Source organism: Micropterus dolomieu, linkage group LG08 (assembly GCF_021292245.1).
Source record: "Micropterus dolomieu isolate WLL.071019.BEF.003 ecotype Adirondacks linkage group LG08, ASM2129224v1, whole genome shotgun sequence".
Lineage (NCBI taxonomy): Eukaryota > Metazoa > Chordata > Actinopteri > Centrarchiformes > Centrarchidae > Micropterus > Micropterus dolomieu.
Genome location: NC_060157.1, coordinates 11,897,753 through 11,915,602, shown reverse-complemented (window position 1 = coordinate 11,915,602; position 17,850 = coordinate 11,897,753). Strand labels below are relative to the sequence as shown.

At 41.8% G+C, this 17,850-nt stretch overlaps 1 protein-coding gene across 5 annotated transcripts in view; it reads right to left on the bottom strand.

The window, feature by feature from the left end:
• Nucleotides 1-17,850, bottom strand: part of LOC123974933 (cadherin-4-like) — a 259,907-nt gene that overhangs the window by 22,395 nt on the left and 219,662 nt on the right. For all 5 annotated transcript variants that reach the window (XM_046055968.1, XM_046055965.1, XM_046055967.1 and 2 more), the window contains 5 exons: nucleotides 16,190-16,334; nucleotides 13,719-13,891; nucleotides 10,513-10,650; nucleotides 5,595-5,780; nucleotides 1,711-1,967 (listed from right to left, as the gene is read on the bottom strand). In XM_046055968.1, coding sequence (XP_045911924.1) covers nucleotides 1,711-1,967; nucleotides 5,595-5,780; nucleotides 10,513-10,650; nucleotides 13,719-13,891; nucleotides 16,190-16,334 — 899 coding nt within the window. The remainder of the gene's footprint in view (nucleotides 1-1,710; nucleotides 1,968-5,594; nucleotides 5,781-10,512; nucleotides 10,651-13,718; nucleotides 13,892-16,189; nucleotides 16,335-17,850) is intronic.

Below are 17,850 nucleotides of genomic sequence, written 5' to 3'. Positions count from 1 at the left end.
CCCCACCCTGCTGCTGTCCACATCACCTCCTCTCCACCCCCAATAGGACATGTCAGTCTGTCCCTCCTTTGATAAGCACCTGTCAAGTTCAAACCTTGACCCGGAGTCAGCTTACTTTCAACTTTTACAGCTCCCTGTAAATCTTCTCCTCATCTCTCCTCTTTGTGTATCTCATGCGCCATAAATTACATGTAACACAAACAGCGTTGTCATATCTACATGTCTCCCCCATGCAAGCAGACATGTTTGATAGATACGGTTTGGCGGTATGCACATTGAAATCAGTTATGTGAGATGAAAGTTTGAAAAGGAAAGAACGAGAACGAGCCCCTGAATTTCTATTTCTCCAGAATAATGAGAATTCGAGTGACGAGGGGAACAGCTGTGATTAGTGTCCTTGCATAACAGTCTAAAGTAGATACCTTTTATGGAACTGGTGTAGGGGATTGAAAGTGATCCTATCCAGATGGATCCAAATGAATGAGGTGGGGGATTTGCCATCTCTATAGTCCTGCTTCCTCCGGTGGTAAGAGCAGAGGAAGGAGATTGGGTTTGTGTTTGGAGACCATGCCAGACCACAGAATGCTTGTAAAAGGCTAACTTAATTCCAAGATGTAAAGTACTGCAGCCTTGCACAGGTCATGGAAAAACAGGGAGGTCAATGCCAATTCAACAGGGAGAGAGGATGAGAGACAGAGAGAGCGACAGAGAGAAGGCACAGAGAGCCCAGCTGGTGACTTTGGCATCTTCCTAAATTATAATGTACACCCAATTTACTCTCGTTTGCTGGGAAATTAGCTGGGAAATTTGTTTAGGTTCTTTTCCCTAGAGAAAATGGGAAGGAAGGGGCTGTTGGAGTGTGAGGGTTGGAAGGAGGTGGTATTACTATCACAGCTAACAGCCATGTTATAATCAGTTATAAATTACACCAATACACTCACTATAATAAATAAAGGACATTCTTCATGTGACCATGAGTGGAAACACACATGATCCTAATCTAAACCTGTGTCTTTGCAATATCAATACGCAGCAAAGTGTACTTAATAGATTACCTCTGAATTTCAAAGGCCATAATGCAGTCACTGCTACTGTCAAGTTGACAGCACGACTGAGGAAAGGCCTGCTGGTCATTTAAAGGTTGGTTTACATTTAAAATCCAGAGAGGCTTAGCGCAGAGAAAGAACACTGCAGGTGGATATAATGCTGTGTCAGGCGTTTGGGCTCGAGCCAGCTGTTCTCTTTATCCCCCTCACCCACACCCCCTCATATTTCCTGTTCACTCTCTCTTTTGCTGTTTGTGTGTGTGCACCTGCATGTGTATGCTCATGCAACTTACAGAATGCACACACTCCTGATTACCCCAGAGGCTATTGCTCCCTATTAACCTTACCCTCCTTACTCAGAGTTCTGTGCTGGCTCATAAACTTCGCGCAGTGAGGCTTTGAGAGATGGGTGATGCCAAAATATAGTCGCCTTGTTGAACTTTGACCCCTAACTACTGACATGGAACCTATCCAAGAGGCTGTTAGTGCATATGGAGGGTTTTCTGCCAGGGTTGTTCTTATAATGCAGCTAGTCAGACTTCTATCAGACAATGCTTTTCTGGGTTTAGGGACTGACAATATGAAACAGAACTTATCGAATCAGATCTTAATGATTTTGTACCAGAGTTAGAAAATTGAAGTACTGGCATCAAAATGTCAGTACCTGATTGTCTGCTGCATCTGTAGTCGGTCGGGATCTGAGGCTGAGAAGGTCGTCAGGCTGGTGCCAGCAGGTACACCCTCCTCAAAGCGGATGTGTTTCGGGTTCGTGGGGAAGTAAGGGGCTTCGTTGACGTCCTGGACAGATATGGTGACCCCAGCTGTGGACTGGAGCGAAGACTGGATTCCACTGGCTAGGTGGGCCTGGTTGGACACCACTACCGTCAGCATGAAGGCACGGTTCATCTCAAAGTCTACTGGCTGAAGGAAGGAAGGATGTTAATGGCAGTGTGTGAGAAGTTAAAGTTACACTTAATTCAAGTAGTCTAAACATTACAAAATTATTGGCCTTTTGTCCTTCTCTTGGTAAACAGTGAAAGATAGTTAGTAGATGATGAAATCCAGAATGAAAGACCAAATGAATCACTAGCCATGTTTCCATCCAATTGTCATGCGAATTTTAAGCTTACTTTTGAAATGTCGCAAAAAAGAAAAAAAAAAAGAAATTGTGATATATGTGCGTTTCCAGCAGCTTGTTTAGAGCGAATAAACAAGGCTACGGCAAGCGTCGTTACGTCAGTAGTTGACGTTACACATGGCTGTAATAAACAAGACGTATGGCTTCCAAACCAGAAACAAAACCAGTTGCTTGAACCTGATGGCAGGTCATCTTAGAAAAATGGAGAGATTGGCATTCACCTCTTTTCTCAGCACAAATGAGCGTTATCAGCCGTGAGGTGCATGAAATTATTGCAAATATGCAGAACTCTCCACAACCGGGCAAGACGCCGACAGCAGAAACAGCTGATCAGACGTGAGTTACAAGTTCGCTACGTCAGAACTTATTCGGAAAAAGTGTTTCCATGTCCCATATAGTGCATTTACTCTTTTTCGACAAAGGAAAAAACCACCTCAAGCGAGCGTAAAAACTTTTTTGCGAAATTAAGGATTTTTGCCGTTTCCATCAACCTTTTCTAATGCGATACTTCAAAATGCGCATTAAAAATGTTGATGGAAACACGGCTACTGTGTACATCAGCAATGTTTCACCAATACACTTCATAGACATATCTAAACTCTAAAATATATACATTTGTGCTAAATTTCACTTTGTCAGTTTCACATATATTATTACAACATTGCACAAATATGAAAATTCAGTGTAACCACACCACAAATTGTAGCCTCAAACAATTTCACCAAAGTGAATAACTTCTTATAAACTCTATATTTTAGCATTTATTGCAATAATATCATTGTTCTGGACTGTATTTATAATTGTCATTATTATGTTTATGTAAAAATAAAACTTTTTTTACTTGAAATTGTAGTATTTGTTATTGATTTACAGGTAAAGAAAGCCTTTACCTACTTACCTACTATCGGTAGTATTATTATCATTACTTTTTATGTGCAAACAACTTCAAGTATTCAAGCACAGGGGGATTACTATAAATATTATGGTGATTATAGTGTTAAAACCCCTATCAACATTTCTCTTTCTGCCTGTGTCTGGGCAATATGCGTTGAGTCTTGTTGATGATAAAGGACATGATAAATGAACAGATGTCGTGTAAAGTGGTCACTTGATGAATTGGATTCATATTCTCTCTAAATAACTAACCAGCACACGCAAACTAAAACATGCGCACATCCCAAGAGGAGGCAGCAGAGCTTAGGCTATTCATAGGGTGCTGTCATGGCTCTGCCTTTTCAGTGTGTGTGTGTGTGTGTGTGTGTGTGTGTGTGTGTACTCTACAGGGGGTTTTGCTGGCTGAGCCTAAACCAGAGTGACAGTCCCGCACACTCCTAATGAAGACTACACGATCAGGTTCAAATGACAACAACAACAAGCAAGAAAATAAAATAAGAGAACAAATACGCTGCTTGTAGGTACTGCTGGCACATTTCTAAATAGGCGGATGATGATTACCGCCACAAGGCTTGTATCTGGGGTGTTTGATGGTGATGTTAATGATTTAGAGCACATCTGTATGTTATATTGCCTGAGTGTTATCAGTGGATAGTGTGCCAGCATAGCCTTGATATAAAAGGCATTTCTAATCAGGCTCCTTGGTTGACAAGGGCACTGGAGTGGATGTGTTTGTGTGTGTGTGTTAGTTGGTGTTACAGTTTGCTTGTGTATGTGCATGCACATAGATGTGAGTAAATCTAAGCACATGGGTATGTATTCGTGTGTGACCCAATGGTGCACGGGGAACCCATTTATAAGCAAACCACGCTCAAGGCTCTTTGATCTGCAGCCAGTGGTATTCAGAGCACAGGGAGGTCTAGAGTATAGCTGTAGGCTAACGAAAACACACATTCACGCTCAGAGGCACACACACACACACACACACACACACACACACTCACACACACCCTGAGGGAAGCCAGAGGGGTGAGAGGTCAATAACATGGCTTCCATCTTTTGCCCATGAGCCATCAGATCTTACATCTCCTCTGTATCGCTTCACCCGTTCCTCTCTTTTCCTTTTACTTAATTTGCTCTGCCGGACTCCAACTTCCCACCCCCTCGTCTTCTCACCTCTGATCTATGCTCTCTGCGGTCTGGCTCTCTCAATCCTCGAAAATCTGTCTTCGCCTCACTTCTCTCCTCCTCTCCACTTACCCTGTCATCTTCCATGTTTATCATAAGCTGTGATTTACATATCTTAATGAGTCATTCAAACCAGGCGGCTCTGTTTGTGTGTTTTTGTGCATGCTTGTTTGTCTACGCATCTATTACTGTGCAGCAAAATGAGAATGAGTCTCATAAACTCCCCAGAGAGCAGTGTAAATGTGTGACATGTTCTGGTTAAGACTTCAGCCCTTGTTTACAGAGGAGAAGTCCCTCGTGGGAGATTGCGGCATACCTGGGTATCAGTGTGATTCGATGTCTCTGTACTAGCAGCTGGAGATGCCCTTGGTAAAATAGGAAAACTAAGGTAGCGCCTTTTTGACTTTACCTATCTCACATAGTCTGAAGTGAACCATTCTGGTTCCCTTTCCCCAGAGCAAGCTGATGCCCCTCTGTTTACTTGTTGAGACAGTCTATTTCTCCTTTCTTCCCAGGGGGTGTCCTGTCTCTTATTTTATGATTTCCTGATAACCTCCCATGGGTCTCTATGGAAGCTTACGGCTACCCGGTTGCTGAATTTTACATCAGGGAGTGAGAGGAATGCATTAAAAAGGCAGTCATCTAGAGATAATGAAGAGAAGCAAAATGCCAATGTTCATTGCTCAGGGTGCTGTGGGAATTCTAGGGAGATGTTATTGTTATTTTTTAAACATTGTTGTGATTTGCAGGATACATGAGGAGTATGCCCCTGGGTCCTAAGGGTCACACAAATAAACAAGTTATTTGTACACATGCGACATGGCGAGCACATTTAGAGAGCCACTCATGGATGAACACAAAAATACAAATGCTAAAGTTCCATATATACTAACTTTACATACCCAAATGGGGTAAATCCCTCTGCACAACCTCTGTCTGAGAGGTTGAACACTAACATAACTGGTTGTTAAAAGACATGGCTTTGTTGTTGCTGTCATTTACCATAGCAGCTGGAACATTATGAGCGTATAAAAACCGTTGCCTTTGTAATTGAGAAATCAATAGCTAATTTGCTACAGTGGTCTCGCCAGCCATTGTGTTTAAGTCTGTGTGTGAGTGTATGAGCTGTTTCTGAAGGGCGCAGCAGCCTCCAATCTCTCATTTGGACATAAAGGGGCATATGAAAGGCAAAGACCCCAGCCTGTCCACATTTAACTCTGTATTCTATTATTGCTTGCGTTTAAATCCAGAGGGGATGTGACTGTTTCTTCCACGCTGACCTCTATAAGGCAAGAAGCAGAGCATGTCCTGATAGGCTGGTATCTTACCTTCACAACGGTTACCATGCCGTCATTGGTGACAGGGTCAGTGCGGATGGTGAAGTGCCCAGATGGGTCTCCGCTGATGATCCTGTAGATGGCGTTCCAGTTAGGCGAGTGTGGTTGGTCAGCGTCTATCACCGTCAGATTAGCCACAACAACATCCACTCGGTTCTCTGGTACCTCACCGGAAAACTGCAGAAAATAATGTAAAACGTTACCTTGTGATCTGTTGCTTCAAAATATTTCTATTTTGACTATAGCTGAGGTCTTTTGGGATACATTGAGCTGTTTGAGTGTTCCAATTTCTCCAAAAAGCCATGGAGTGCCTATCTATGTTTTCCATTTTTCTTTACAGAGCCAGTCCTCCTTTCAGGTTTTCAGGTAGAGTAAGTTTAATGATCTCGATTTTACCACCGCTGAGTGGTAAACAACAGTAAACACAGTTGCACACCAGCAAGCACATGCACATAGGGGCGTTGTTCCAGTTTCAACGTTTTCTGCCTTTTCTGCATTCCAAATGCCCAGTCTTGATGAGCAATAATATTTCATTCTTTTGAAAGCCAGAGTGACAAAGGAGGAGAAAATGGATGAACAGAAAGGAGCTAGCAGTGGGGAGGGTTAAAACAGCTGTTAGAGCGTATGTGAGTGGCTTTTAGTTGTCCCCTTGCTGTACAAACACATGTGCTTTGTCCTGATAAGCCTGATGAGGAGTGAGCGGCTGTCTGTCATGTGTCTGTTGTGGTGGGGATGGATCAAAGCTGTACAGGCTCAGGGGATAAAGCCCACAAAGACGAACCAACAACAGCAACAACTGTGTCGCTATCCTGTAAAACACAAGTCGACCACAGCTCCACCTACACGAACAACCCACCGACTCTTAACCAATCACGTGGGGTCAGAAGGTGAGCATGTTGGCGTGTCTTCACCCCATTTGAGGCAACAGGCATGTAGCACCATACACCGTGTCACCATGGGTAACAGGCATGGAAGAGCCACTGAGCCGCTTATGTGAGTGTAGGATATCAAAGAGCAAAGCCCCAGACCAAACACTCCAACAAACCATAATACCCTGCCTGGCAACCCTCGCATCACCCAGCAAACAGCCGACAGCAGCGGGCAGATTAGAGGGCTGCGTCAGGAGAGCTGTTCAGAGACTCAATGACATTCTTAAGACAACAGACAAGTCCGGGTGGTCCTGATGCACTGCCTACATTGGATAAGTAGGCAGCCTGTCGTATGTTTGACTGTGCGTGTGTGTGTGTGTCTGTGTGTGTGTCTGTGTTTGAGTGGTTTATTACAGTGGTTTGGTTCAAGGACTCCCCAATGCCAATTTAATAAAATAAAACTTCAGAGATGGCTCTTGGGCTCCTAAGGGCCATTGAGCATTGTTGTTCTCCGCACACAGTAACAACTAAGGGCAAGAGTTAACCAGATCTGATGGAAGACTTGAAAAGTCCCTCAAAGCTCTTATTATCAATACCGCAATATAAGATTTCTACTCTCATCATCTAGTCATAGGGTGGGGAAGTGGGAGGGGTTACATCCGGCATCCTCAATTGGAGTAATAAAAGTCTTATTTATTTTTCCCATAGGCAATCTTAGATGGCATGGCAGTTTTTGAATTCCCTACACATGAAACTCTAAATCATTGACCCAATCACTTAGCAAATTAATTTCAAACAGGTCCATGCAAAAAATGTGGAAACTGTAGCCAACTGTGCAAAGTACAGGAAGTCAACTTTTAAGTCCCAAAAAACTTGCAGTAAGTAGACTCCAATCACTGAAATTAAAGCTTGGGTAGGCAACATTGGACAAACAGCTAGATTTTAAACTATCCATTCGAAAACATCCTAGCTCCCTCCCTTCAGGCCTCCCTCCAAAGCCTCTCCCCCAAACACATTTTAATGTACAATAAGTGCATGGCAGAGTGAGCACAGGTAGACAGGTAATCATTCCAATAATTTAATATGGCCCGAATGTAATGACTGACCGTGCTTATCACAGTCCTGCGGAATCTTACCAGATTTTTTCCTTTTTCATTTTTGTGACAAAGCCTTTGATTTATTATTTGCTGTCGGGATGTAAAGAAAAATTATAACAAACAAATATAACAAAAAATGCTTCTGAAATAAATTGCCTTGCCTAGCTTCTGTGATTTTATATTGCAATGGTGAAGTGCTCAGAATATACTTGAACTGAACTTTGCAACTCTGATCTAGACCCTGTAGTATTAAATGCCATTCAACATCAAGCAAAAAAAAAAAGAAAAAGGAAAAGAAATGCAGTTGACATGACCATTTTCATGGAGACAACACCACTGCTATGCTGAGTAGTATTCAGGTTATTTGTATATGAAAGAGAATTTAAAGACCTTTTTTTCCCAGAAGCAAGGAGTCCTCCATATTCTCCATGATTCAAATTGCTCTATTTCTTTGAGACTCTAGCTTTTATTTTTATGAAAGTGAGCTTTGACTTGTGGTAGCACTGTTGTCAATAATGGATTGTGATTCTGTCATCTGTGATTTTGAAAAGAGAGCATTTCAGTCTCTCTTGGAAACACCTTGTGGTTGTTCTCTTTCTTTCAGTATCTTAATGATTTATTAGCTGGATACTGCGTTGACTCAGACTTTGCTATTGGTTTTGGCAGTACACTGTTGTGGCATTTTGTTTCAACAGTGAATTGTTGTATGGCCATGGTGTCTTTCAGCAGAGGCTCGGATTTTATCTGATCAGGTAGTTTTTCTTTCTAAAATACTGCATCTTGTCCCCAACTGCCGGACTAAAGGAAAGGAGGGGGAAGCTCTTTGATTGTGAATGGCACAGAGTGCAGTGGGCTTTCTCACAGCACTTGACAAAACACCCCTTTGCCCACACCCTCACCCTTCTGCCACCATTTTGGCAATGAGCAAAGACTAAAGGAGGCAAGGGGAGGTGAGAGAAGAGAGGGGAGAAGTGACAGTGAACTTCATCATTGGAACTTTGTGAGGACAGTAAAGGAAGAAAGCCAAAGGATGCACTGCAGTAAATCCTGCACAGAGATACCCCTGATACCACGATTGTAGGTCTCTCTAAACATACCTACAAAACTTCCCATACCATGTGTGATAGTCATTTTTGCAGTACTGTATGCATAAACCAACAAAAGAGATGAATACATTTTTTTTATCTCATCTATCTGTACCACAGAAATAATGTGAAGCATGTATGCAGCCCTGAATAAGCACCCCAAGCCTTCACATCCGTACACATACACCACCCTTTGCTGCTGTGAAAAATAGAGCAGCCTCTGATAAGTATGATGAAATATTAATCATCAACATTAAAGACAAATTCCCCAAACTTTATATTTCTGGGACACGTTGAAAGATCTATGGGGTTCATTGCAAACACTAAATATTTGCATAATGGCCTGCATTCTCAACAAAATGGCTTTTATGTTATCCCACCACTAAAATGGGTGATTTATGAAGGAAATGGGTAAAAGTGCTCATCGTGGCTCCAAATCCTCCACTAAAGTTTATCATCAATATCCATGATAGTATTAACTTCCCTCTGTGGCGATGATGGAAATGCACTTAAACACGGTGGAATACAGTTAGAGAATATGAATCTATTACTGGCCACTATCATCAATACGCCACCATCAGCAGAGTATCTTAAATCAGAGGCGTATGCCGAGTCAGGAAAGGCCTCTGATTTACAACAGGGCATGTCTATGCTTTATCACTGCTGCTGTAGAAAATAGCTCCTGTGACCAAAAAAATCCTTCATTCTTTCTCGTCTTCCCATCATTCTCTCGTCACTTTTTCGTCTTGGAGTCTACACGATGGTCAACTCATCAACTTCTCTTTCCCTCTTTTTGCTCACCATCTCCTTTGAGTGTATTTTTTTCTTCCTTTGCGCTCTCTTTGTACATTTCCTACTGTCTGTGATGTGGCAGCTCTGTGATGAGCTCTATGGCTGACACAAGCTTACTACCAGTGCTAACTCATCATCATAGGGTCTTAATAGCCCCCGGGGCAAATGCTAATGCTAACTCTTCTGCTACAACCTCAAAGAGCCGAGCATTCTGTACTGCTGATACCGCTTCAGCTGCTATCCTTGCAGTTGCAGAGCTAAGCACCTTATCTACCCAACATGCTCTCATCACCACTGATAGGAAAGCACACATACAGAATAATTCTGACACCTGAAGCCATACAGACACCTAGAAAGATTTTTCATCATAACATGAAACTATAATGCAAATGCGCCACCTACTCCACTTAATACAAATGTTTTTCTTGAGAATTTCATCAAAAAACATACAAATAATAGCTCAGATTTTTCTCCACTTTCCAGCTGTCAGAGAGAAATACTGCTGCCACCTCAGCTGTTCCGCCTGCACATCTAAATATTTTGCAGCACTGACAAACACCACTTTTATAATGACCTTCTGTAATGTAATCATGAATCTAAATATCACTATCACAACAACAATCATTAACGATTTGCTGGCTCTAGTTTTCATGCAGATGAAAGTCAGTGTTATGGATTAGATGTCTGTGAAGATTCTCAGTCATCCAGGTCATAGTTATCCAACGAAGGTCAAGGGCAACTGGACTTGGTTAACCAAGATTAGTTTTTCCTTGTGTGTGTGTGTGTGTGTTTGCATCCACTACAAGGAAATGAGTAAGTACCCTTTGCACTTCATAACCCCCCTCCACTGTCCTCGTGTAAATCTTCCTGTATAACGACATAACACAGTGATATAGGCATTTCCTTTCTACTTTCCATTTCTTCCTCCTGCCCTCTCAATGTTCGTCTCTGTAGCCATTTCTATTTCTTTTTCTCCAACATACTCATCATTTCCACCCTCTTCTCTGAACTCTCTCCTCCTCTGAATTGTTACCCTTTCCCCACTCCCTTATTTGTAGCAACTCACAGTTCTGGAGGTCAGCATGGGAGGGTTGTCATTGATGTCCGTGACAGTGATGATGGCAGTGGCTGTGTTAGAAAGACCAAAGTTCAGGTTGCCCTCCATGTCCGTGGCCTGCACGATGATGGTATACTGGGACACTTTCTGTGAAAGGTGGAAACATAAAAAAAACACAGAGAGTGCAGTTATTCATTTGAGAAGAAAAAAAAAAACTTTCTCTTCCTCAAGTCTACAGCTATAGCCACAGACTGTGACTCCCAAAGGAAAAGCTGAGCCTGTGTTCTGTTCTCTAATAGCTGGTCCTATTTGAAACAAAGATTCACAAGGGTGAAGTATTTTATACGACTGCATTGAAACCTCCTCAGCGGAACACATCCAGACTTCACACCATCTGAAGGCTGCACTGTGAAGTCTCCCCATGGGTATGTCATCAAAGACATTGCTTATTCAGTCCGACTGATGGACAGATGTGAAGACAATGATCCAACTGACAGAGATTAATAGACTATCTATGGAGCAATAAGATGTGGGAATGATAAATGCCATTTCATCTTTTGAAATGACACAGTGTCACTTCACTGGAAGCTGAAATATGGTTCTCTTATTTGTATTTTTGTACTTGGGTGCTTCTGTTCGGCCTCTCTTCGCCGGCATCCTCAGTCTCTTCTTCTGTCGCAGAGTGCAGTTAATGGGCTGCAGGAAGGATTTGGCCTGGGAGCCGACTGTCTGGATAATGTGTCTCGTCACTGAGATTCCCAATTACATTCCCAGCGTCTCTCTCACCTGCTAATTACCGAGTAAATATCCCAATTAGGCCAGGACGCCACATCAGGAGGATTAGACAGCTCCTCTCAGTTCCTCTCATCTCGATGCTAGACGAGATGCTGAACTCCAACCTTGTACACACACTCTCATTAACATCCATACATACACACAAATGCACACAAACATACACATACACACACACACGCCTCTCTTTCTCCATATCTTTAGAGGCAGTGCTTGCCTGACTGTCCCATCAGCCAGTATACACCATGTACACAACACTCTCACTAATTAGACAAGGGAGTAATTATGTAGAGCTCCTCTGAACCTCTCAGCATTGCAACAACACCGCAGCATACCCAGCTTCCTCTGAAGGACTGAGGTCTGTTACTGTCAACAAGCTCTTAAAGGTCCACTGCAGACCCGTGGAAACCTTTAGAAGAGAATCAGTGTGGGAGTTTATAAAGGAGAGGAAGAAGACATTTCAAAAGTAAAGAACAGAGGAGAGGAGAAGAGACGGCAGGGAATGCAACTGAGGCGCAAGGGAGGAGGACTACCAAAAATAGACGCCTGTGTTGTTTTTTTTGTAGCGCCTAACACCTCCAACATCCCAGCCCAAGAAGGGAAGGGAGATGCAGAAACTTTCAAAGTTTCAAAGGGCCAAAGTGCTGACTAAAAGTGGACCAGGGAAGCACAGCAACGTGCTGTGTAGCATCTTCCTGTGAAGTTTATGTACAGTACATAAGCTCCGAATTTTTTCATCCAGCAAGGTTTGAGACTTCTTATCTGCTCGCAAAGAAAAAAGTGTGCACACATGAATGTATTCATAAAATGTATGTAAAAATACATATGTGAGACCACATAATGTAGAGAAATATATGCATGTACTTGTGTTTGTGTCTACACATGTGCTTGTGTGTTTGTCTTTGTGAGGACCAGTTGAGTTTTATACCATGAGAGAGAAGGCATTTTTGGAAAGTGAGGACATTTTGGCTAGTCCTCATTTCCTCAGAGAGCTGTTTGAATGTTAAGACTAGGTTGAAAGGTTAAAGTTAATTTGTAAAGTTTTAAATCCAGCATTGTTTACATCCATATTTATTTGCTAGCAGTCTTCGTTTTCACTGAAAACAGATGCCTGCTGCGGCCATAACTGTCACTATGAGAATGGTGAGAGTCTATACTTGGTTAGTGAAAGTGAAAGAGCAGTGCTCGTCCCTCCCTCAGTACCACCACTGAGGTGTCTTTGAGCATGGTTCTTAACCCAGATCTGCTCCAGTGGGGCTGCTCTGTGGCCAACTGATCACACTGAGGTTTAAAATGTCATATTGCAGGTGTTAATGTGTATAACACATTGACTGTGAGCAGGGTGCTCCTGAAAAAGAGAGCTTTTAGTCATACTACCCTGTATAAACAGCATATTTAGGGCTGAATTATATCTGTATGGGTCTTCCCAAGTATACCAGTGTGTGTGCGTGTGTGTGTGTGTGTGTGTGTGTGTGTGTGTGTGTGTGTGTGTGTGTGTGTGTGTGTGTGCGTGTGTGTCTGTGTATTGAGGTACGAGTTTAATCCTATGTTAAGGGTGACTGGCTGGATTAGCAGATCAGCAGATGTTTGCTGAGACATTTTAATCCATGTTTCCCTCATACCTCTCTTTTTCACCCCTGGCTCTCTCATATCTCATCCTGCTTCTCTGTCACCATATCTTCATTGCCAAATTCACGCTCACTTCCTCCCAACTCATTGTAATACTCTGTCTGCCCAGCTCTGTTTTTGTTATATTGCTCCCTTCAGTTTTTTTACCCCCTCAATTGCCTGTGTTTTATCGAGGGTAGATGTGATTATATGGGCTTTTGTGTTTGTCTGACAGGTGTCAAGGGCGTTCTATCTCAGATATTTCCACTCTATCTTTACCACCCAAACACATACACAGACAAACACAGACACACACTAAAACTCACACACCACACAACGTGAGCAGCCCACTGTAGCATGATGTGTTGTTAATAGGTCTGTCACTGGTGACAGTTTGGGAGGATGATCTGTCTCGGAGATTTCTTTGCAGAGTTGTCACTGGCACATCCATGTCACAAGAATAAACACATTTGGATGCTGTCACAACTTTTATAGCACCATAAACAAGGTGACCGCAGAAGAAGGCAATTTACTGTAAGAAAAAAAAAAATTAGTTTGTGTGTGTGTTTGTGTGTTTGGTGACAAATGGCTAGAGAACATTTGTAAGGCACATCTTAGACTGTCCTCGGAGTAAATAATGCTGTTAGGAACTGTGCTCTATAAACAAAGATAAAGGAGTTTCACACTCACAGACTTTTAAGACAAAGATCATTATACATTCCTTATTTATGTTGATTGATTTCCTTATTTTAATTTTATCTCTGAAAAACATTTAAAAATCCTTTTGTGAATACTTTGGGACATAGAAGACCAACCTCTCGATCAAGACCAGGCGCCACGGTCACAATATCTCCAGTCTCACTGTTGATGGTGAACATGTTAGGGATGGGGCTGTGCGGCGTCTGGGACAGGATTCGATAGCGCACCATTCCATTAGCTGTGGTGTTGTCATCAGCATCGAATGCTGACAGGTGCATCACATACGTTCCTGATGAAGAAAACAATATTTGTCAACAGATCTATTGTAGCCTTTCTATGTGTTAAAGGAGTAACTTTTGAAAGATGGAATAACACAATGCCCCTTTTAGAAAATAAGAGGTGAACTTATATGCAGTAACACACACCCTTACCCAATTCAGTACACCCAGAGGTTTTACTGCTGCAGCCTTCGTTGGTCTGGTATGACCAGTAGCTTAATGGTGGCTAATGTTAACTAACTTTAGGCAAGGCTAGGCAGCTTTATTTGTATTGCACATTTCAAACACAGACGCAACTCAAGGTAATTTACACTGGCAAATGAAAGCATCAGAATGGCATTTGAAAACAAAAATCATTAAAAACCAGAATAAAACCAATTAGTTATTGTTGTGTAACTGATTACTGATAACTGGGAAATTAAGTCTCACTATCCTGTAATTGCCTCTTGTGGCCAAAGTGGCCAATTTTTTGCTATTGTGCCTTTAACTGGATAATTTATAATGAAACAACCAGGTAGAACCTACAAAATGATCTGGACACAATGCACTACTCTGCTTAATCAACTATCCTACAAACATATTTTAATAACAGATAGTGTATTGGTAATCATCACACTGATACTGGTCCATTTGTACATATCTAGGCCTCATAACTCACATCATCTTTTGCATTTACAGTGTATATAAAGAACAGGCTACAAATATAATGTATATCATTTTTTTAACTGACCCAAATGGATGGCACTTGTACATCCTACAAGTAGATTTTGATGACAGATATTCTGATTACAGATATTGCTAATAACATTATTCTTATATACTGATTACTATGCTTTACCATTACATAAGAATAAGCTAAACAACCATCTAGATGTTTAATCTTTGCTTACATTAATCTAAAACTGTTGGAAACCTGTTTTGTAAATAATAATCACTCCACCTACAAGCACAAGCAAGCACAGACATATAGTATATGCAGATACGGTTCTTTTGGAGAGAATAAGCCACTATCCTTCCATGAATGTACCGCTTGTTTGCTGCCTCCATGCACTCATATAACTCAGTGGGATCACTGCCTGTCACCCAATCTCTCCATCTCTCTCTCACTCTTGTTCTTCCTCTCTCGCAGCCGATTCTAATTGCCAGAGATAGTGATATCATGCCAGTGACAGCCCCTGTCCGAGGATAATTGTAACCGCAGCTCCCATTTCAAACTTCATTACATTTCAAAGCAACATTTGTCAATGACTCGGCCAGAGGGAGCACTCTAAAGGCCTCTCAGCGAGACGAGAAAAAAAGGCGGCAGGAACAGAGGGAGGGAGAGGAAAAGGGAGAAACAGAGGACAGACTCCATATTTGGTTTGATTCCAGGCGGAGTGACTATCAGTTCTCCACCCATCACTTTTTTGTAGAGATGGGGGGATAGAGAGAAGGAGATGAAGCATCACAATGTGCCGCACATCTGCGGGGGTAATTTCATTAAGCTGCACTCTTAGGGGGTTTAATGTGGACCCTTTGTACGGGTGTCCTAAGCTGTGCCTGACAGGATTAGGTCGCCATAATGACTCTTTAATTTGCAAACTAATTCAAGTCTGTAATTGGCCTTCCATTGAAACCACTGGAGCTCTAAATTCTAAAACTCTCTTTTTTTATGATTATTGTTCAGCTGAATGTCATGCACACCACAGAGACTAGACTGCTGTGTGGGGCAAAGCTGGGGGGGGGCAGAGAGTGCACAGTGAGAGAAAAAAGAAAGAAAGACAAACAGAAAGACAGAAAAAAAGAAAGAAAGAAAAGGAAATGAGCACCTGGATACCTTTTGAGATCACTTCTGGTGCAATAAACTCTGGCCCATCAGGCTTCACACTCACACACACGCATGCACACAGAGAGCTCATCTCCGTGATTCTTCCGCTCTGAGGTGAGACATAAAATGACCCAGTGGTGCTACAGCGTGGTACATTTAATCCTCAATCTCCTCTCCAGCCTGAGCACCCGCTTTGGTTTATGGCCACTGCTGCAGCCAGCTAAATGAAAAGCCACTGTAGGAGACAGATTCTCCGTCTGTCTGCTAAATCAAGGGAAATGGAAAATTCTCTGTTGCGTCAAAGATTGACTGGTGTAGTCATAGTTTTAACAACACCAATCTCCCCTGATATACTAGTCGCTCTTCCTCCGTCCACCCATATCCAAACACCTAACCCCTCCAATCAATTCTTTAATCTTTTTAAATAAATTATTCTCTCTGGTAATTGCCCCTGCTTCACACTTTACTTCTTGTTTTGTCCATCTATCCCTCCATCCATCACCTGGTTTAGAGCCTTCATCCACAGAGCCATTGTAGACCTGGTTTTTGAACTCGGGTCTGTTGTCATTCATGTCTATGACGAAGATGTACAGATCGATGGGGTTCTCAACTTGGTTCCCATTCATGTCCACAGCATGTGCTCGCAACTGGGAAACACAAAAATCACAAGAAATGAGGTTAGATTACAACCATTATGCAATCAGGGAGTGATAAACTAATAAATAATTGACGAGTGCTTGTATTGGTTTTATGGAGAAAATTATTAATGTTAACAAATTTGGTGTTTGATGGATACAAACAACAAGGGACTGTCCATCTAACAACATGATAGGTCTAAATTTATCTACTTACATCAAGGGTGTAATTAGAGCTAGACGATTAATTGAACATTTTACCTTGATTACAATTAATGAACGATTATTTGTTTTTGATTGTTGTTTTTTGTTTTGTTTTTTTGACATCATAGTTCACTGACAAGATTTTTACTGTAAATATGCTTTGCTATTAAAGCTGGATTAACTTTTTTAAATTAAGAGATGTAAAAATCGGTTATCTAAATTTTCATTGATAAGGTAATGTTGATGTGCACCTACCAGAGATATGGTTCCCCTATATTTGGCGCATCACTGCTGCTGAATTATGCGGTACTAATGTTAATCATTTTCACCCGCACACTGTGACAGCATGGTAACACTCAATGCTTTGCTAGCTTCCTTTTCTCAATTATCAAAGGACATCTAAGTGACAGGTGCTGTTATAAGAGAAGCGGAGGTAATTCTTTTTTTAAGGGCAGTGCAATGTGTGTGTGTAATGTCAGCGAGTGAGAGGGCGACAGAGAGAGACAGCGGCAGAAAGTGACGGTGAAAGCGAGCGAGCAAGTTGTCAGTCTGGCAGTAAATCTGCAGTGTAGATCACAGTGTGTCCGTTAATACAACGGTCAACAAACGTCTGTACTTTCCCCCAACTGCTGGAAAGTGAAGGCGGTTAGCGCTAACAGGAAGCTGAGCAGGACTGGAGGGGGCGGGGTCATGTGACTACACATGCAGTAGTATGTTTTTAAAGGAAAATATTATCAGGATTCTGTCACTTTTAGTTTAGCAGTATGGAGCTCCTATATCAGGCCCGATTCTGGAACATTCTGCAGATACTACTTAGGGAGGAATAAATGTTTTGTGTGGAAAAGAGGTCATGTATATTTTGCTATCTGTAATGTTACTGTTCTAATAAAAAGACACTACACTTGAATATCAGTCAAAGCTACAGCATCCAAGGACAGTGTTCCTGAGACAGACTGATTTCTGGTGACTAAATCTTTATTTCAGATTACTTTAGTCTTTGTTTTCTGTTTTTATTGTATTTTATTTGAATTTCTCTATTTGTGTGTTAGAGAAGCAAATATTCTTATATGAGTTCTCTGTCATTGAAACCAACATAATACAAAAATGTTGGCCAAATGTATTATTTTTTTGGTAGACTTTGGAAATGCAAATTTCATTTAAACACTAGTGATACTGTCTACAACCACGCTTCTGAAACTAAACCTTCACCCTTTGTCTTCATTAACTGCTGCCATTGCCTAAGTTTTAATAGTAGTTATGTTTGAATATCACTTCTGTATATCACTCCTGGGATAGATGCCCTCATCCTATCAGTGTATTCCCA